The following is a 16,957-nucleotide window of genomic DNA, read 5'->3' as shown; positions in this document are numbered from 1 at the left end:
GTCACAACTATGGTGGTGATTTCCTGGAACTAGTGGTGAAGGCAGGGCTGCTGCTGAACACATTACAGTGCACATGACAAGCCTCTACAACAAAGAACTGTCTGGCCTGAATGTCCATGGTGCAGTTGTTCAAAAAGCCTGATCTAAAAGAATACCTGAGTTATGACAATGGACTTGCTTAACAGAACATCTTTCCTCTCTCTGTGAGCCACATTTAATTTAGACATGTTCACTATCAAGTAGCTGAACAGGTAATAGAAACTTCCTGGATACAATAAGCTATACAGGTTCAAAATTATACTCTTCTTCTTCTTCTTTTTTTTTTTTTTTTTTTTTTATGGGGCAGCTTTAGTGAGAGGCTGGAGGAATTAAGGCCTGAGTGAATGTGGTACAGACATAGAATTCCGTAACAAAAAAAAGCATGCTTCAGTATTTCGGTTGAATAAATTTTATCTCTTTTCGAATTTTCATTTTGTTGCATTTTAGAATTTTAGAAGTATCATTTTATAGGAAAAAGAGCCTTAGATTTAATTTATCTACACACACACACACACACACACTTTAAAGAAATTCTAAGATGGCCCAGGATGCTTGATAAAGGAGGAGGTCCCAATGTGGGGGGAAGGTCCTTAAGATGGCAGCAGCGAGGATAATGGCACAGAGGTGTTGACATCACTGGCTTCATATTGCCTGGAACACAGGCAGATTTTAAAATTTGGCCACTTGGATTTATTTCCTCTCCTCCATAGTTCTGGTTTCCTCAAGTGATTTTTGCAAGTTTTTCCACAGCTTAAATTACAGGGCGCTCTCTAGGGATCTTCTCCTACAGAGATTATGTTGTAGTAGTAAATGTCTTTCTTTAAAACAGCGTGTTTCTGGGTAATCATGAGAAGCAGACTCATGAGCAGAGGGGTTTCGTGCTGCATCAAATAACGTCTGATTGGTAGGACGGGCTCTCAGACCCTTTGTGGTTGTGCCTGGCAGTTGGAGGATATTAAATGCCCTCATCAAGACACCTCTGGAGGGGTGAGCTGTGCTTCTGTTACTGGCGTATGTCCTCACAGTTTCAAATGGATAAAATAGTTCTTTGTTTCTGTTCATCATGAGAAACATATACTAATGGTATAGATCAATCTTCTATCAACTCCTATCATGAGTATTTTTACTCAAATCTGCCATTTCCATTCTAGTTGTATAATAGCTCATATAGAGAAATTCAAACACATAAAACCAAGAGGGTTCTGCAAAGAGTCCAAAGGCAGATTAGGACATTCATTTTTAAAAGTAACTTTGGGTAGAATGGATAAAATAGTACGATTACTACAACTACTAATTAAAGTTTTTAGTATTTACTATTAATAGAAAATATTTTGTGCCAAAGTGTCTTATATGCATGATCTCACTGAATCCTTAAAAGAATTCTGTGAAGTAGAAAAAGTTATCTGCATTTTACAGGTAGGGAAACTGAAACCACGAGGAGCTAATAACTCAGGAACTCTATTCATTGGGCCCATATTCTGAGCAATGTTTTATTCTAACTTGCATCTCTACATAGTCATGAAAGTGTACAGAAAAAAAGCACAGACTTGGAAGATAGAACACTTTTAAAAAGCTAAAATAGAAGATAGTTAACAATTCTCGGAGATGGTATTGAGTAAAATGAAAGTAGATACGTAACAGCATCGCCAATAAAAATGTCAAATTAGAATGAGATTTGGATTATACATAAAAATTTTTTTGTGTCTTTTTTAGGGCCACACCTGCAGCATAGGGACGTTCCCAGCCTAGGGGTCAAATCAGAGCTGCAACTGCCCCAGCTTATACCATAACCACAGCAACGCAGGATCTAGGCCACATCTGCGACCTACACCACAGCTCATGGCAACGCTGGATCCTCAATCCACTGAGTGAAGCCAGGGATCGAACCTGCATTCTCATGGATACTAGTTGGATTCATTAACCACTGAGCCATGATGGAACTGCAGATTATACATAGAATTTAATTATTACACCTAGAGATATCACTTGGGGAATCTGAAAAACTCCGATCTAGAGGTAGATATACTTGGAAGCTGAGAGATTATATTTGAGGGTTGAGCTGTGTGGCCATTTGGCAGCCAATTAGTCATGTCCTTCTCCAGTGCATTCCCAAAATGCCAAATATTAGGGGAAAAATAGAGGAAAGGCATGGCCATTCTAGTGATGTGTCTTACGTGATTGTCCAGGCAGTGCAAACGATTACACATTCATGTTTTTGATATACTCTTTTAAAAGCAATTACTTTTGTTACACCTTGTTATAACACCACAAACACTACCAGTGCTTTGACATGCTTTGGCAAACCTTCTTAGATGAAATAAACTGTAAAAGTCACTTTCCCCTAGCTTTACCCTTTTGAGACCTATATTAAAAACAAATATCATGCCTAGGGTTTTTCAAGGAATGTGATACATATACATACACACATACATACATATGTACATATGTATATGTATTTGTCTTTTTTCTTTTTAGGGCCACACCCTTGGCGTATGGAGGTTCCTGGGCTCTAGGAGTCGAATTGGAACCACAGCCGCCAGCCTACACTGCAGCCATAACATGGGATCTGAGCCGCATCTGCGACCTACACCACAGCTCACAGCAACGCCGGATCCTTAACCCCCTAAGCAAGGCCAGGGATCGAACTTGACTCCTCATGGATACTTGTCAGGTTCGTTAACCACTGAGCCATGATGGGAACGCCAAGAAATGTGATGTTTTATATTTGGTACAAAATCTTAATTCTATAAATGTTTAAAATATAAAAAGAGAAGGGAGTGAATATAAGACCTAATGCAACTAGAGATTCTCATACAAAGTAAAGACAAAAAGAGAAAGACAGATACCATATGATATCACTTATAGGTGGAATATAAAATATGGCCTATATGAAGTGATCTACAGAATAGAAACAGACGCACAGACATAGAGAACAGATTTGTGGTTGCCAAAGGGGAGGGGGAAGGAGTGGGCTGGACTGGGAGTTTGGGGTTGGTAGATGTAAGCTATTACATTTAGAAAGGATAAGCAATGAGATCCTACTCTATAGCACAGGGAACTGCATCCAGTCTCTTGGGATAGACCATGATGGAAGACAAAATGAGAAAAAGGATGTGTGTATGTGTTTATAAATATATATACACACACACACATATATGTATGTATGTATGTATGTATATGAATGACTGGGTCACCACTATACAGCAGAAGTCGCCACAATGTTATAAATCAACTATTCTTTAATAAATTTTTTTTTTTAAAAAAGACCAATTTTACCTGTTCAGCAGTTTCCGTATTTTTCTGGCCACTGAGGAGAACCTTAACGTTGATCTTTTCTTTTTGTTTTCCTTAGAATGAAACGAACTTTAAAAAAAAAATTAACTTGGATTTTTCTTTCTCCTCAAAATTATTTTGCTTATTCCCACCTCTGCAGTACTCTTTCTTCAGGCGGTGCAGGAGACAAACACTCAACAGCTCATGTTTTAATACGATAATCCATTTTGAGTTTGATAAGGAGCCACTTGACATCACTGTAGATCAGGAAAGGTGGAAATCTAGGTCAAGAGTCATTTCCTTTGTTTCCTACGGAAAATAAATGACTTAATTTTTGATAGTCATCTTCATTGTCTCTCGACACAGAGGACCAGTGATGTTATTTCATTACATATTCCATTCAGTGTTCTGCATGTTTTTTCATTACTACCCAAATGACTTTTCATAAAGGGAAATGGCCAATGGATATATTAATGTACAGTACTCTTAAACTCGTTCTTTGGCAGATTATCTTTTTTTTCTTGTAAAAATTTTGATAACCACGAAAGTCTGTAAAATGATAAATCCTGTTAAAACATGTTAATAAAGACAGGCAATTCTTGTCTTGAATATGTAGCTAATAAGGTGACTTCTTTGTATAGTTTTTTTTTTCCCCTTCCTTCAACCAACTCTCTTTCCAAGTTTGAATACATTTGATTTTATCCATGTCTATTATAAGATTTGAACATTAGCTTGAGAGACATCTTCTGTGTGTAACAGATCCTGAGCAAGCTCAAGTGTACTGAAATTAAATGATATGCCATGTATCTGAGAGTGTGGTAGGTCTTTTGTGGGATATTGGAAGACTGTATGATGTATTTGGCTTTTCCAGTTGGGCTTCCTGCCATGTACACTGTAGAAAAATCCGTGCCATTCTGACACTCCTCTGGCTTCTTACCCACACTTCCTCCTCCTTGTCAGTCATCAAAAGCAGTTCGTTGTTCTTGTGAACTAGCCCTCAAACAATTTCCTTTCTCATTACTCCCACTGCCACAGCCTCGGGTCAAGCTCTTATCTCCTGAGTTACTGTGGCAGCCTATGAATCTGTGGCTCCTTCTGCATCAGTTTTGCTGTGTTTATAAGCCATCTTCCAAAACAAGTCTAGTATTCTCTTTCTAAACAGAGGTTGGGAGTCCCCTTCCCTTCGTGGCTCAACCTGCCTAGGATCCATGAGGAGGCGGGTTCAATCCCTGTCCTTACTCAGTGGGTTAAGGATCCTGCCTTGCCGTGAGCTGTGGCTGTGGTGTAGGCAGGTGTCTGTAGCTCAGATTCCCTAGCCGAGGGACTTCCATGTGCCTCAGGTGCGGCCCTAAAAAGCAAAAAAAAACAAAAAATCCAACACAGAGGTTAAGCCCATTGCACTTTTGTTTCATGACATCCCATCACCTGCTCTGTGGTGTGCAAAGACAATTCTTTCCCATTGACCTCAAGTTTTCTTGAGGCAGAGAGTCTTTCTTAATCACTTGGGCACCTACTCACTGGCACTCGTAGGCATTAAAGAAACACTGTCGAATCAATAAATGAGTGTCCATAACATGGAAGACCTTTTGCCACCTAGCACCAAAGGTACCAATCTGGTCTCGTTGGGGGAGTGAAAGACTAGACTGAAACTAGGTAAAACTTTCTCTCTTTTGTTCACTAATGTTTCTTATAAATCTGGACAGTGCCTGAGACTCAGGAAGTGTTTTTTGGATGAACTGATGAATGAAGGAATGATATACAAATGAAATGCACGTGACACACATGGTACATAAGTACTCAGTAAGTGATAGTTATTGTTGTTATAGTTGTTTGTATGTGTGTGTGTGTAAATATATGTGGTTATATATTATTATTATAGTAGTTGGTTATATAATTGATTTTTAAGTTATGAGATCCTGTGGTCGAATTGTGGTTGTGTTGCAACTGTAGTTGTCTGCGCATGGGGCCTGTCTTTCTGTCCAGGCTCATAATGCCTGGTTTCTGTGTTCATGTGTGTGTGTCCAGGGAAAGAGGCCTAGGTTAGGCACATGGTTAGTTCTCTGATTCTTTTTTTTTTTTCTTTTCTTTTTTTTTGGTGGGGGGCCACATCCATGGTATTTGGATGCTTCCGGGCCAAAGATTGAACCCGAGCTATAGCAGTAACCAGAGCCACAGCAGTGACCATGCCGGATCCTTAACCTTCTAGGCCACCAGGGAACTCCAGCTCTCTGATTCTTGTCCACATCTGTTCCCTAGTTCTGGCTCTCCTGGGGTTAGGCTCTCAGAACAATTTTCTCCTAGCCCTATTTCCTGGAGAGAATCTTGTCTGTGGCTTCCTTTTACAGGACTGAAGTCTTTTCTCTTTTCTTTTCTTTTCTTTTTTTTTTGAGATAAAATTGGTGTATAATAATACAGAGTCACTGTGCTATACATTATCCCCATAGCTTATTTCTTTTATAAAGAGAAATTTGTACCTTTGAGCACCTTGTCCCACCACACATACATACACAGCGGTGACAATCAACAATCTGTTCTCTGTATTTATAAGCTCATTTTTGTGTGTTGATTCGTGTGTGTGTGTGTGTGTGTGTGTGTGTAAGAGTCTTAAGATTCCTATGTATGGGATCATATACTATTTGTCTTTCTTTTGATTTATTTCACTTAGCGTAATGGCCTCAAGGTCCACTCTTATTGTTGCAGATGGCAAGAGTTCCTTCTTTTACTGGCTGAATAATTGCTTATCTTTACATGACATCAAGACCCTTGTGAGCCCATCCTGGTACAGGATACTTCCTCCTACACATTCGATCTCTCCCTGGGATGTTAATACCTGCCCAGTGGAACTGAAATTTTGCCCTCCCTCTCTCTAGGGTTTGGTTTTTGGTGAGTTGGCACTTTTCTTGCCAGGATATTTTCCTGGTTTTTGACCTGTCTTGTATTCTCCAGTCCTTGGCGTTGCCCCTGTTCTCTCCTGTAGTGCCTTGTGGTTCATGAAGGTGGCTGGAATGAGATGATTTTGCCATAGCAGAGAACCTCACTGCATGTCTAGGGAGAGAATGAGTCAACTCATGACCCTCAAATGTGTGCAGCTCTTCAGAAATATGAATGACAAAGTGTCTTTTTTTTTTTTTTTAAATTACAATTGGTATTAATGCTGGAGTGGAAGGTCTTATTTAGAGGCTCAGATGACATTTCTAAAAATTAAATTGTGTAAAGTATCTATTGTTGTGGTAATTTAGCACTCTACCAACATAGAAAACAATGATTCTTGCTTTCGGGAAAATACAAGTTGCTGCATTGTGTGTACAGTTTTGTCCTTTTTTTTTAGGGCTGCGCCTGTGGCATATGGAAGTTCCCAGGCTAGGGGTCTAATCGGAGTTGCAGCTGCCAACCTGCGCCACAGCCACACCAATGCTAGATCCGAGCCATGCCTGTTACCTACACCACAGCTCATGGCAATGCCAGATCCTTTAACCCACTGAGCAAGGCCGGGGATCGAACCTCCATCCTCATGGATACTAGTTGGATTCTTAACCCCCTGAGCCACAATGGAACTCGCTGCATGCACAATTTTACCAGTACTTATGAGAGACACAGTTCCATGTTTCAGTGTGAAGTGATTGTGGAAGAGTTTTGTTTTTGAGAGTGATGACAGGTATTTCAATATAATGTATACATGGATCATTGAAACCGCTGAAAGGGATTTAAGTTGAGAGCCCCAGCAGGTCTATAGTTTGGCTCTTACTTCTCTCGGTAAAATATGTGATACCCACTCTCCAGTGCTGCAAAGCAATGAAAGGTGGAAGGCTGGGCCTGAATGGCAAAGTCCACCTTTGAACTGATGTTTATTTTGTACCATTGGAGCTACTTGTACTATTGGGTTTTTTTTTGTACCGTTGGATTATGCATATGCCTTCTGCAAAATTGGCTTATCAGAAATGAGGTATGTGAGCTTAGAAAAATATGCTTTTACCCTTCATCTAAGCAATTATAAATTAAATGTGACTTCCAAAGAAATCTCTCTTAAGGATAAAAGGTAGAAAATGAAGTTTCTGTATCATCCAGGTACATGAAACTGTTGTGAAAATATTGAATGAGCACTCAAGGACATGAATACTTTCTAAACAGTGGGTAGCAGATGCAATTACCATAGATTTTTCTGGAATCTATGAACTCAGGAGGGGACTGACTTGCTAAATTAATTATGAGATGTTTCTAGGATAGAAATGTATCATCTTATCAAACTAAGAAAATATGTTGAAAGGCTGATTTAGAGAAAAAAATGTGAAATAGCGTTGAAACTGAGGGCTTCTTTGACCTCTTACTGTTATTCTCCCAAATGTTGATACTCAGTAGTGACCGGAAGTTGCACATTCAATGCCGTAGTAACTGCATCAGCTCAGCCCTGAAAGGAACTGTTGATTGAGATTCCAAAGCTCCTCTGACAGGGCCTTCTATCAGGTGCTTAGGTTTTTTTTCCCCCATTTTGATCAAAGGAGTGCACAGAGGAAGAGAGGGAAAGAGAAGGAGAGGAGTAGGGTAGTGGTTAGGAGATCGGCTTGGGCTCATTTGCTTTGGAACTGAGCTGTACCACTTACTAATCATGTGACCTTGGATGCGTCTCAGATGCCTCATTCCTGGATAATAGAGCATTGACCTCTGGGGTTACTGTAAGGACTAAATGAGTACACATCGCTTAGCGTAGGGTCTAGTCCATAGTAAATATGCAGATATTGGCTGTCATTCTTATGTTACCAAGATAATAGCAAAATGATTATTGTTTTATGCTGCGGTGTGAATTGTTGCCTAGCAATAGATAATGGAAACGATTGGCTGGGCATGATTCTCATCTCTTAGGTATGTTGAGCTTTCCTTATAAAGAGCAGGTGTACACTCATTCTCTTGCTTTTCACCCAGGTTGAGGAATTAGGATAAAAGCTTTAAAAAATTGTTATTGTTGTTGGTTTTATTTTTGTTAGTGTACAAGTGAGTCAAGAAAGGGGAGAGACTGACTTTTCTAAGAAGCGGTTTTTAAGCAAAAGCCTAATTTCCTGATAATCTGGGTGTTCTGCTTTTCTATAGGAAAAAGTACCCAAAGGGTGATACTTTTAAAGTTGGTAGGCTTGTATTATAAACCTTTAAAAATCTTTTCTGACTGTGCCTTAATCAGTGTGGTGCAATGAAGCCTAAATGGCTGCTCGTAAGTCCCTTACATCTGGAGTTCCTGTTGTGGCTCAGTGGAATGAAACTGACTGGTATCCACGGGGACACAGGTTTGATCCCAGGCCTCGCTCAGTGGGTTAAGGATCTGGCGTTGCCATGAACAGTGGTGTAGATTGCAGATGCAGCTGTGGCTGTGGTGTAGACTGGCAGCTGCAGCTCTGATTTAACCCCTAGCCTGGGAACCTCCGTATGCTGCAGGTGCAGCCCTAAAAAGACAATAAATAAATAAATAAGTCCCTTACGTCACTTATTTACAAAACCGGTATATGGGTCGGGGCAATTTGTATTTCTCATTATCTGTGGCCAAACATGGAGATTCAAAATAGAAACGTCTTTAAGTGACTACGTCCTGTATCTTGAAAAATCAGTACACATCCAAGGGGATAGTTTTGACTTATGAAGGGAAACTTTGTGTAAAAACTGGTTCTATTGAATATTGACTGGCTGGCTCTTTAGTACTCTAGCTGTGCCAGCTGGATGGCCCACAGTCTGGAGGAGGGAGAGGAAAACACCTGCATTCTGGGAGTCAGAAGGCAACCGTAGAAGCTGACCTGGAAAGTCACTGCCGTTCTCTGTTTTTATGAGCTATGATCATTGAGCATCAGTCCTTGTCTTTCTGACACGTTCCATTCAAAATATTCTGAGATGTTAGGATTGATGACAGTTGGGTTTATACTGCCTTTGACTGGGAGAGCTCCCGTCAGCTGGATTGCTCTGCTGCAGAATCTTCCTTGGTAGATAGGAAGAGCCAGAGTAGCATTCTCATTCAGGGCATGTGTAATTGGTCAACAGCCAGCTCATAAATCTGATGATAAATTTGGCATTAATTGGTACAGCTTGCTCATATGAAATGAGTAACCTAGGTGTAAACACACGTGTGTGTGAATATCAACACATTTACGTAAGTTATATAGGGTCGCATAATATCGGAATGTTTGTTGCAGCGTAAATAAGAGGCCCACGTTACTAAAATTGATGACTGTGTAATTTTATTTACCTCTTGGGAATCACTTGAGCTATTGGATTCCCTGGCAAATGTGTTTTGATTAAGATCATGGCAAGATATGTTTGACAGCCATTTCAAATTATTAGAGGTTTATTACATATTTAAAGTCTGCAGTCACTTGAGATTGTATGTATCTGATTTTAGCTTAGAGAGATAAATCTCTCGATATTTTGTTCCAAGGACTCTGTCTTCAAGGCCGTGCAATTACCATGCATTTTATAAAAACCACTCACCTTCTTGGATGGTTTGGAATGTGGTGTGATGCTTGGTGCTTCTGTTTATTCTAAACAAGGTTAGCGTCATGAATGCAGAGATTAATATGCTTGGTGTGTATTCCGTATAACTTTCAGGCGTATATACAGATTGAATCTGCACGAGTTGCAAGAGCGTAATAATTAAGAATTGGTTCCTTAGCTGTGAACTGTGTTATTTATGAGGTTTATTATGGCTGGGCTGCGGCCGATCCTGGAAAAAGCATGGAAAGAGAAATATTTTCAGGGAAAACGTCATCTCTTAAATTTTTTCGAAAGTGTCTTCAGTTTTTTCACTTTTCCATGAAACTGAAATGTAGCCCTGGCTTAATACATGCAGAGTTCATTGAGTACTGCAACAACAACCAAAATTGTAATGAAAATATAGTGATACTTAAATGTACTAAATGGAATCCGAACCCAGTCAGGTTTTTATGATTTTTCCATTTTTAACTTCAGAGACTGGTTAGCTTGCATGTTTTTAAACGAATGAGTTTATCACAGCCAGTGAGGAAAATGGTTAAAGTCTATCAGCTGTAAATTGGTACAAAGCACTAAAAGGGACATTAGCCTCTAATCAGATTCTAACAGTTCATTAAACCTGCCTTTCCAGAATCGCTCTTTGTCTTTTCCCTTCCTTTGCAAGGCATCTTCTTCCCTTTCTGTCTGGGCAAGACCTCCTCCAGGGTAGGAAGTACTGTCAACTCATCCTTCATTGTCTACCAACCAAACAGCCTAGGGGATACTTCGCTGGGTGGATTCCTGGCTGCTGTGAAAGGCCGGGCAGTTGAGGGCTGCTGGCAGCAGGAAGCCTTTCCTGAGGCTGGGAGATGGCAAGCCAGGCTGGCCGCTTCCAAGCATGGAAGCAAGTGACACACTGGGATTTGAGATCCATGCCTGATGTGTCAACAACTCACCAACCTCCATGAAAGGATTTTAAACTTGGAACAAATGCACTGAGCTCCCCAGCAATACCATAAGTTCCTTCTCTTCTATGCTATGGGGATGCAAAATCCCTGAAAAATACGGACAAGTTAAAAGCAAATGTTAAAAAAAAAAAAAAAAAAAAAGGGATCCTGCCAGTTTTAATCTTATTGTACATTCTGAGAGAGGAACATGACAGTAATTTTTCTTCTTACTCTTACCTAACAGATAAGGTAGCATGGAAATTTTAAATGCTTATTAGTCAGCTCCAGCGTAAATTTGCTTTTTCTTCTTGCTGTTGATTTCTCTGAGCAAATATTTGTGCTAAGAGGCCCCAAACATTTTATTTCTTGGAGTGTTTTTCTTAAACAAAAAAGGAGAGTTGAGACATAGGAGAAATAATTAGAGCTTCACTATACTGCACTCTGTTGGTATTATTTGGTAATAAAAACATTTAATTTATGATGTGTTGAAGTGGGAGTTGTTTTTATTTAACTGTCTGTTGGGGAGAACAACTCTGTGAATGGTGAAAACCTGAAGGCTTAGAGGTGATATTAACCTTTTCGTCACTAGGTAGACAAAACCTTTAGAAACATAGCTGTTTTTCTTTTAATAAGACCACTTTGGTGTCATATGGTTACATTCTATAATTGAGCAAAGTAAACCATTCTAAAAACCCAGTCAGACTTTGTCATTTTAATTTCTTCATTTAGTCGGTATTGAGGGTAAAGTTGGCATTCTCAACACGTTTTAAAACATGAACCTGATTTTGGCCGGAAGCAAGTGCTGATGTGTGGCTTTCTGACTCCCTTCTTGGGTTATTGACTTCAGAAAATCCCCAAAGCTGTGGATCTTAGTCAAAAATGACCTCGATTGAATCTTTTTATAAATGTTGTTTGAAATTCTATGGAGCCACGAGAGAAGTAACGTTTTCCTTTCAAGAGGTGGTCAGTGGAGCCAAACATACACCTGAACAGAAAACAAATTAGGAGTTCCTGTTGTGGCTCAGTGGTTAATGAATCTGACCAGGAACCATGAGGTTGTGGGTTCGATCCCTGGCCTTGCTCAGTGGGTTAAGGATCCGGCATTGCCGTGAGCTGTGGTGTAGGTCCCAGACGCGGCTTGGATCCTACATTGCTGTGGCTCTGGCGTAGGCCGGTGGCTACAGCTCCGATTAGACCCCTAACTGGGAACCTCCATATGCCTTGGGTTCGGCCCTAGAAAAGGCAAAAAGACAGAAAAAAAGAAAACAAATTATTTATTCTTTGGTTAAGAATTCACTCTTAATCCAAGACTTATGTTGGTTGTTTTTACGGGAGATGTTTGAGGTTGATATGTTGAAATTTTCATTTGATCAGATCTGCCATGATGCCAAAATTCATTACCTCTTTTTTAGAATTACTTCGACTTTGACAGTAATAGGCGAGTATATCCATTATTTTGCCCTGTTTTCTCCTTTATGGATTTCTCTGTGCAGTACAACTTCCAGAGCTAAAGAAGAAAGGAACTTGCCTGGTATTTCCTTCCACCGTTGCAAAACTGTGATGAATTATTCTGGCCCCATATAAATTAATGTAAGGTTTCCTTACTCCAGTTTATTACTGTCTGACCTCCAACCCAGAGGTCAGAGAATCAGACTGATTAATTCAAGGTCTTGGTCATTATTTCAAAGGAAGGTTTGGAATGGGGGGATAATTGGTTATGCTGATACCCTCATTTAATTATACTCCATTGTTGAAAAAAATGAGGTTAGCTGTACTAAATGTACTACAGTGAAGGCAGGCACTACCAGATGTCCTCTTCTGAATGTTCTGTGGCTAAGTTTCCCTCTCTTTTTTTTATTTGCAGAACATCGACACCTTTGAGAACAGAATGTTAATGCTTGATGGGATGCCGGCAGTCAGAGTCAAAACAGAGCTTTTGGAATCTGAACAAGGGGTAAGCACACGTCTTGACGATGCCCTGCCCGCTTCTCACTAAGGGAGTGGTCTTTTCCAGAGTGTTCTGAGGTTTGCCGAAATTCCTGACTTTTCACTTGGTGACGCTTTTCTAGCTTGCCTCAGAAATCATCGGCGATCGGGATTGATTCTCACTCCTTTGCAACCTCGCATCACACTAACTTAGAAAAGATCACATCCTGAAGTCAGGACGGCGTAGTGACCCTAGAAGAACCACATGGCTGGTATTTAAATCGGTGAATGCTTCCGAACGCTAATACAAATCCAAAGCAAAGAGGAGGTATTAGAAAATGAGGTGGAACTATAACTTCGGTGTGAAAACAGCTTGGTTCGTTCTTATTAAGTTGGGGAATGACAGAGTACAGGTGTGGGAAAGTTGCTGTTGATTGGATGGATTTCTCTTTTGACATTTGTATTTCCCCTTTTTATAGTGGAGGAAATTTAGGTAAGTGAGTTTGAAAAGCACGTAAAAGCCAAAGAAAGCCTACTGAACAATAATATAGCCAAATTGACAAATTAATTTATGGCTACTAAAAGCATAAATACTTAAGAGCACAGCTGGGTTTTTTTTAAAAGGATGTAAGTGATTTTATAATTGTTAACATTTATAGCTTCATGAGTTAAAATCATAATCAGTGCAGCCTGATTGCTGGCAGCAGTGGTTGATCGGCCACCTTTTGTATTTAAGGGAGAAAGCACTGCCTACCTGTCTTTTTAAACCAGCCTCACGGCGGCAGTATACATGACTGAAAAAAAGGACATCAATTAAATAAATATTTAATCTTAATCTTATTAGTGTATCCCTTAATAAAAAAATTCAAAATAACACATTAGCGGGGCTTCCCATTGTGGCTCAGTGGTAAGGACCCTGACAAGTAACCATGAGGATGTGGGTTCAATCCCTGGCCTCGCTCAGTGGGTTAGGTACCTGGCATTACTGTGGGCTGTGGTGTAGGTTGCAGACACAGCTGGGATCTGGCACTGCTGTGTCTGTGGCGTAGGCCTGCAGCTGCAATTCTGACTCGACCCCTAGCTGGGGGAACTTCCATATGCCGCATGTGTGGCCCCACACAGCAAGAGCAAAAATGCATGAGCAATGTTTTGTCATTGAGCAATCCAAAGAAATTTCAAGTGTGCTTAAAATCTCGCTGGTGGAAAAATCAAATGCCTGAGTTCTTCTGGGACCCCATTCAAGAGGTTAGGCCACTGATGTACCAAAAGGATTTAAGGATGCGGACAGCCAAGGGCGAGGATCTCGATGGTGGGTAGCATGTAGAGGGCTTCTGCAGTAACTTCCCCATTCCTGACTACTATTTGGCAGAGGGCGAGGCATCTCGTAATGTATTTCTCTTCAGTGTAAGCCAGTGTCTGAAGCAGATCCCCGTCATGTAGAAGCTGACATTTCCTCACGTTCCGTGTAGGCTGTGGTAGCTCTGCAATGGACTTGGTGGAGTTTGTGATGTAATGACTGACTCACAGAGATTCAACCGCAGACTTAGGCAGTAGGACATCAAGAAAGAAAAGACCACGTGGCGGTTATTAATGTTATTTGTTCATTGTTGACAAATCTTCAGAAAAGGTCGTATATTCACCTGGATATTCTAGCCTGAGCCTCATCACGTTAAACTCTGTATTCTCCAAATTAAGCAGGGTTTTTTTTTTTTTTTTTAACCTTTTTTGTTTAAACTAATCGCAGGAGGATGTGTTTTATTTTTGTGGAGTTCTGTTTTCTTTCTTTTTTTTTTTTGTCTTTTTGCCATTTTTCTTGGGCCGCTCTCGCAGGCCAGGGGTCCAGTCGGAGCCGTAGCCACTGGCCTATGCCACAGCCACGGCAACGCAGGATCCGAGCCGCGTCTGCGACCTACACCACAGCTCACGGCAACGCCGGATCGTTAACCCACTGAGCAAGGCCAGGGATGGAACCCGCAACCTCATGGTTCTTAGTCGGGTTCGTTAACCACTGCGCCACAAGGGGAACTCCTTTCCTTTTTTTTTTGGCTGTGCCAAACCGCAAGCAGGGGTTTCTAGGCCAGGGATTGAACCTGCACCACAGCAGTGACCAGAGACACATTTGCGACAATGCCGGATCCTTAACCACTGGGCTACCAGGGAACTCCTAGAGTTCTTTTTCCTTTTTTCTTTTTGTCTTTTCTAGGGCTGCACCCGAGGCATATGGAGGTTCCCAGGTTAGGGGTCTAATCAGAGCTGTAGCCACCGGCCTACGCCAGAGTCACAGCAGTGGGAAATGCGAGCCATGTCTGCAACCTACACCACAGCTCACAGCAAAGCCAGATCCTTAATCCGCTGAGTGAGGCCAGGGATCGAACCCACAACCTCATGGTTCCTAGTCGGATTCGTTAACCGCTGAGCCATGACGGGAACTCCGACTTCCGTTTTCTTAATCAAAATGTGTTTGCATCAGTTGAATAAAATAAGTTTCTGCACACTGTGTTTAACAAATCATATAGACCAGGGCATCTCATTTAGAGAAGACAGCCTGATGGAAAAGTGAAAACAGTATATTTCACAATGTTGCTTTTATTTCACGGTATGTTCTTCAGCTTGAATAGCAGTAAATCTGTTCAAGTCATCGATGTTGGAGGAAGGCAGAAAAGTACAGAACATCAGTCAGAATATACTACCTAGGCTGTTAGTTAAAGCCAGCCTAGGGTGTGGTTGTCACCAGTCTGGACAACCTCTAAGGACATCCAAATACTTCTCTCCCCTTTACTGTCATTTTTCAGTTTTATGGTAAAGTTTGCATGAAAGATTTAGGTGCATAAAAAACAAAAGCCAATATTCCCTGGGGTTTTACAATGTGAGTAAGAAACTCTTGTCACATTATTTATAGAAAGTATTTTTCTGTTCTCAAATAGGGACAGGAAAAATTGTAGGTTCTAGGTTTTACTTCATGCACGTTCGTAAGAATCAATTTTCCTCCTTGTGAATGGAGCTGATGTTGGTAGTTTAATCCTAATTTAGATTGTGTATGTTGGAGGGGAGTAGAAACTTGATTTTTTTTCTTATTCTTTGTATGTACTTTTTAAAAATACATGACAGATATAATTGCATTCTTTTTTACAGGAAAGCTTTAAGAGAAGCAGAGCACAGTATTTAATGAAATGTATTATCACTTGATTATTTATAGAACATAATTATTTGTATTGAGTCACTTGTAATACTTTCAACCAGCTCTTCTTTAAAGAGATAAAAGCTAGAATGTTAGTGAAATTCATTTTTGGTCCTTTTACTAGACTTTTTCATTGAGGATAATGGGATGGGTGAGAATACTGTGTAATGTTCAGAATCTCAGAACTACTTTCAGATAGGGAGCGCTGGAAGGTCTGAAGATGTCGTGATTTCCATCTTACAGAACTCTCTCCTCATTGAGTATTAAAGGCTGCTTGAACTTTGATTCTTCATAAGAAAATGTATACGTATTGGTGACATCAAAAGACTCACATGTATGAGGCGTTCCCGTCATGGCTCAGTGGTTAAGGATCCTGACTAGGACCCATGAGGACGCGAGTTGGATCCCTGGCCTTGCTCAGTGGGTTAAGGATCCGGTGTTGCTGTGAGCTGTGGTATAGGTCGAAGGTGCGGCTCTGATCCTGCGTTGCTGTGGCTGTGGTGTAGACCATCAGCTGTAGCTCCAGTTTGACCCCTAGCCGGGGAACTTCCTCAAGCCATGGCTGTGGCCCTAAAAAGACAAAAGACAAAAAATAAAAAAATGCCACCCCCACCCCCCCAAAACCAGACATTCACATGTGTGATTATGGGCTTTTAAAAAAGATGACCTATTAGTTGCAGTGAACAAAAAGTTGTAGATGTGTAACTTTGCATCATGACAGTGAATGGGAAAGCCTGAAACTGATGCATTGGTGGGATTCTGTAATCACTGTGGAAACCTAGTTTTCAGACTCTTCCATCCATGTTTAGGGGAAGAAGAGTGAGTCTGTCTTTCAGGCTGCAGGCAGCATTATAAAGATCTGCTACTTGACGTGGCCTTCCTATCTCAGGGCGCCGCAAAAGCACCTGTTCCTTCTCTCTTTCTTGCTATAAATAGTCCCTTAGTTCTTCTCTGTCAGCTGGTCTCTCCATGTGGTCCCTCCCACCCCGCCAAGGAATTCAGGACCTGATGAGCACATTTCAGAGCTTAAAGAAAGAACTGTGGAGCAGGCTTTCTCTCTGAACGTTCTGGCTGCCTTGCCTCATTCTCGTCCTAGTTTTGTGTGTGTATTTGGTCCCATCTCTTCAATCAGATCCTTAAGCTCTTAGAGGGC

The 16,957-nt window shown here is 40.8% G+C and overlaps 1 protein-coding gene across 11 annotated transcripts in view; it reads left to right on the top strand.

Annotated features, from left to right (window-relative positions):
- The window catches only part of KLF12 (KLF transcription factor 12), a 495,578-nt gene that overhangs the window by 200,910 nt on the left and 277,711 nt on the right, over window positions 1–16,957 (top strand). For 9 of the 11 annotated variants that reach the window (XM_047756500.1, XM_047756496.1, XM_047756494.1 and 6 more), the window contains one exon: window positions 12,565–12,654. Coding sequence is in view for 8 of the 11 variants with exons in the window: in XM_047756496.1 (XP_047612452.1) it covers window positions 12,565–12,654 (90 nt within the window). In the remaining 3 variants the exon portion in view is untranslated. Of the gene's footprint in view, window positions 1–12,564; window positions 12,655–12,779; window positions 12,955–16,957 lie in introns of all 11 variants that reach the window. The other 2 variants (XM_047756501.1, XM_047756499.1) reach the window with 2 other exon arrangements.

The sequence above is a fragment of the Phacochoerus africanus genome, chromosome 13, assembly GCF_016906955.1.
Source record: "Phacochoerus africanus isolate WHEZ1 chromosome 13, ROS_Pafr_v1, whole genome shotgun sequence".
Lineage (NCBI taxonomy): Eukaryota > Metazoa > Chordata > Mammalia > Artiodactyla > Suidae > Phacochoerus > Phacochoerus africanus.
The sequence above is the reverse complement of the archived record's forward strand: the minus strand, read 5'-3'. Positions and strand labels throughout refer to the sequence as shown.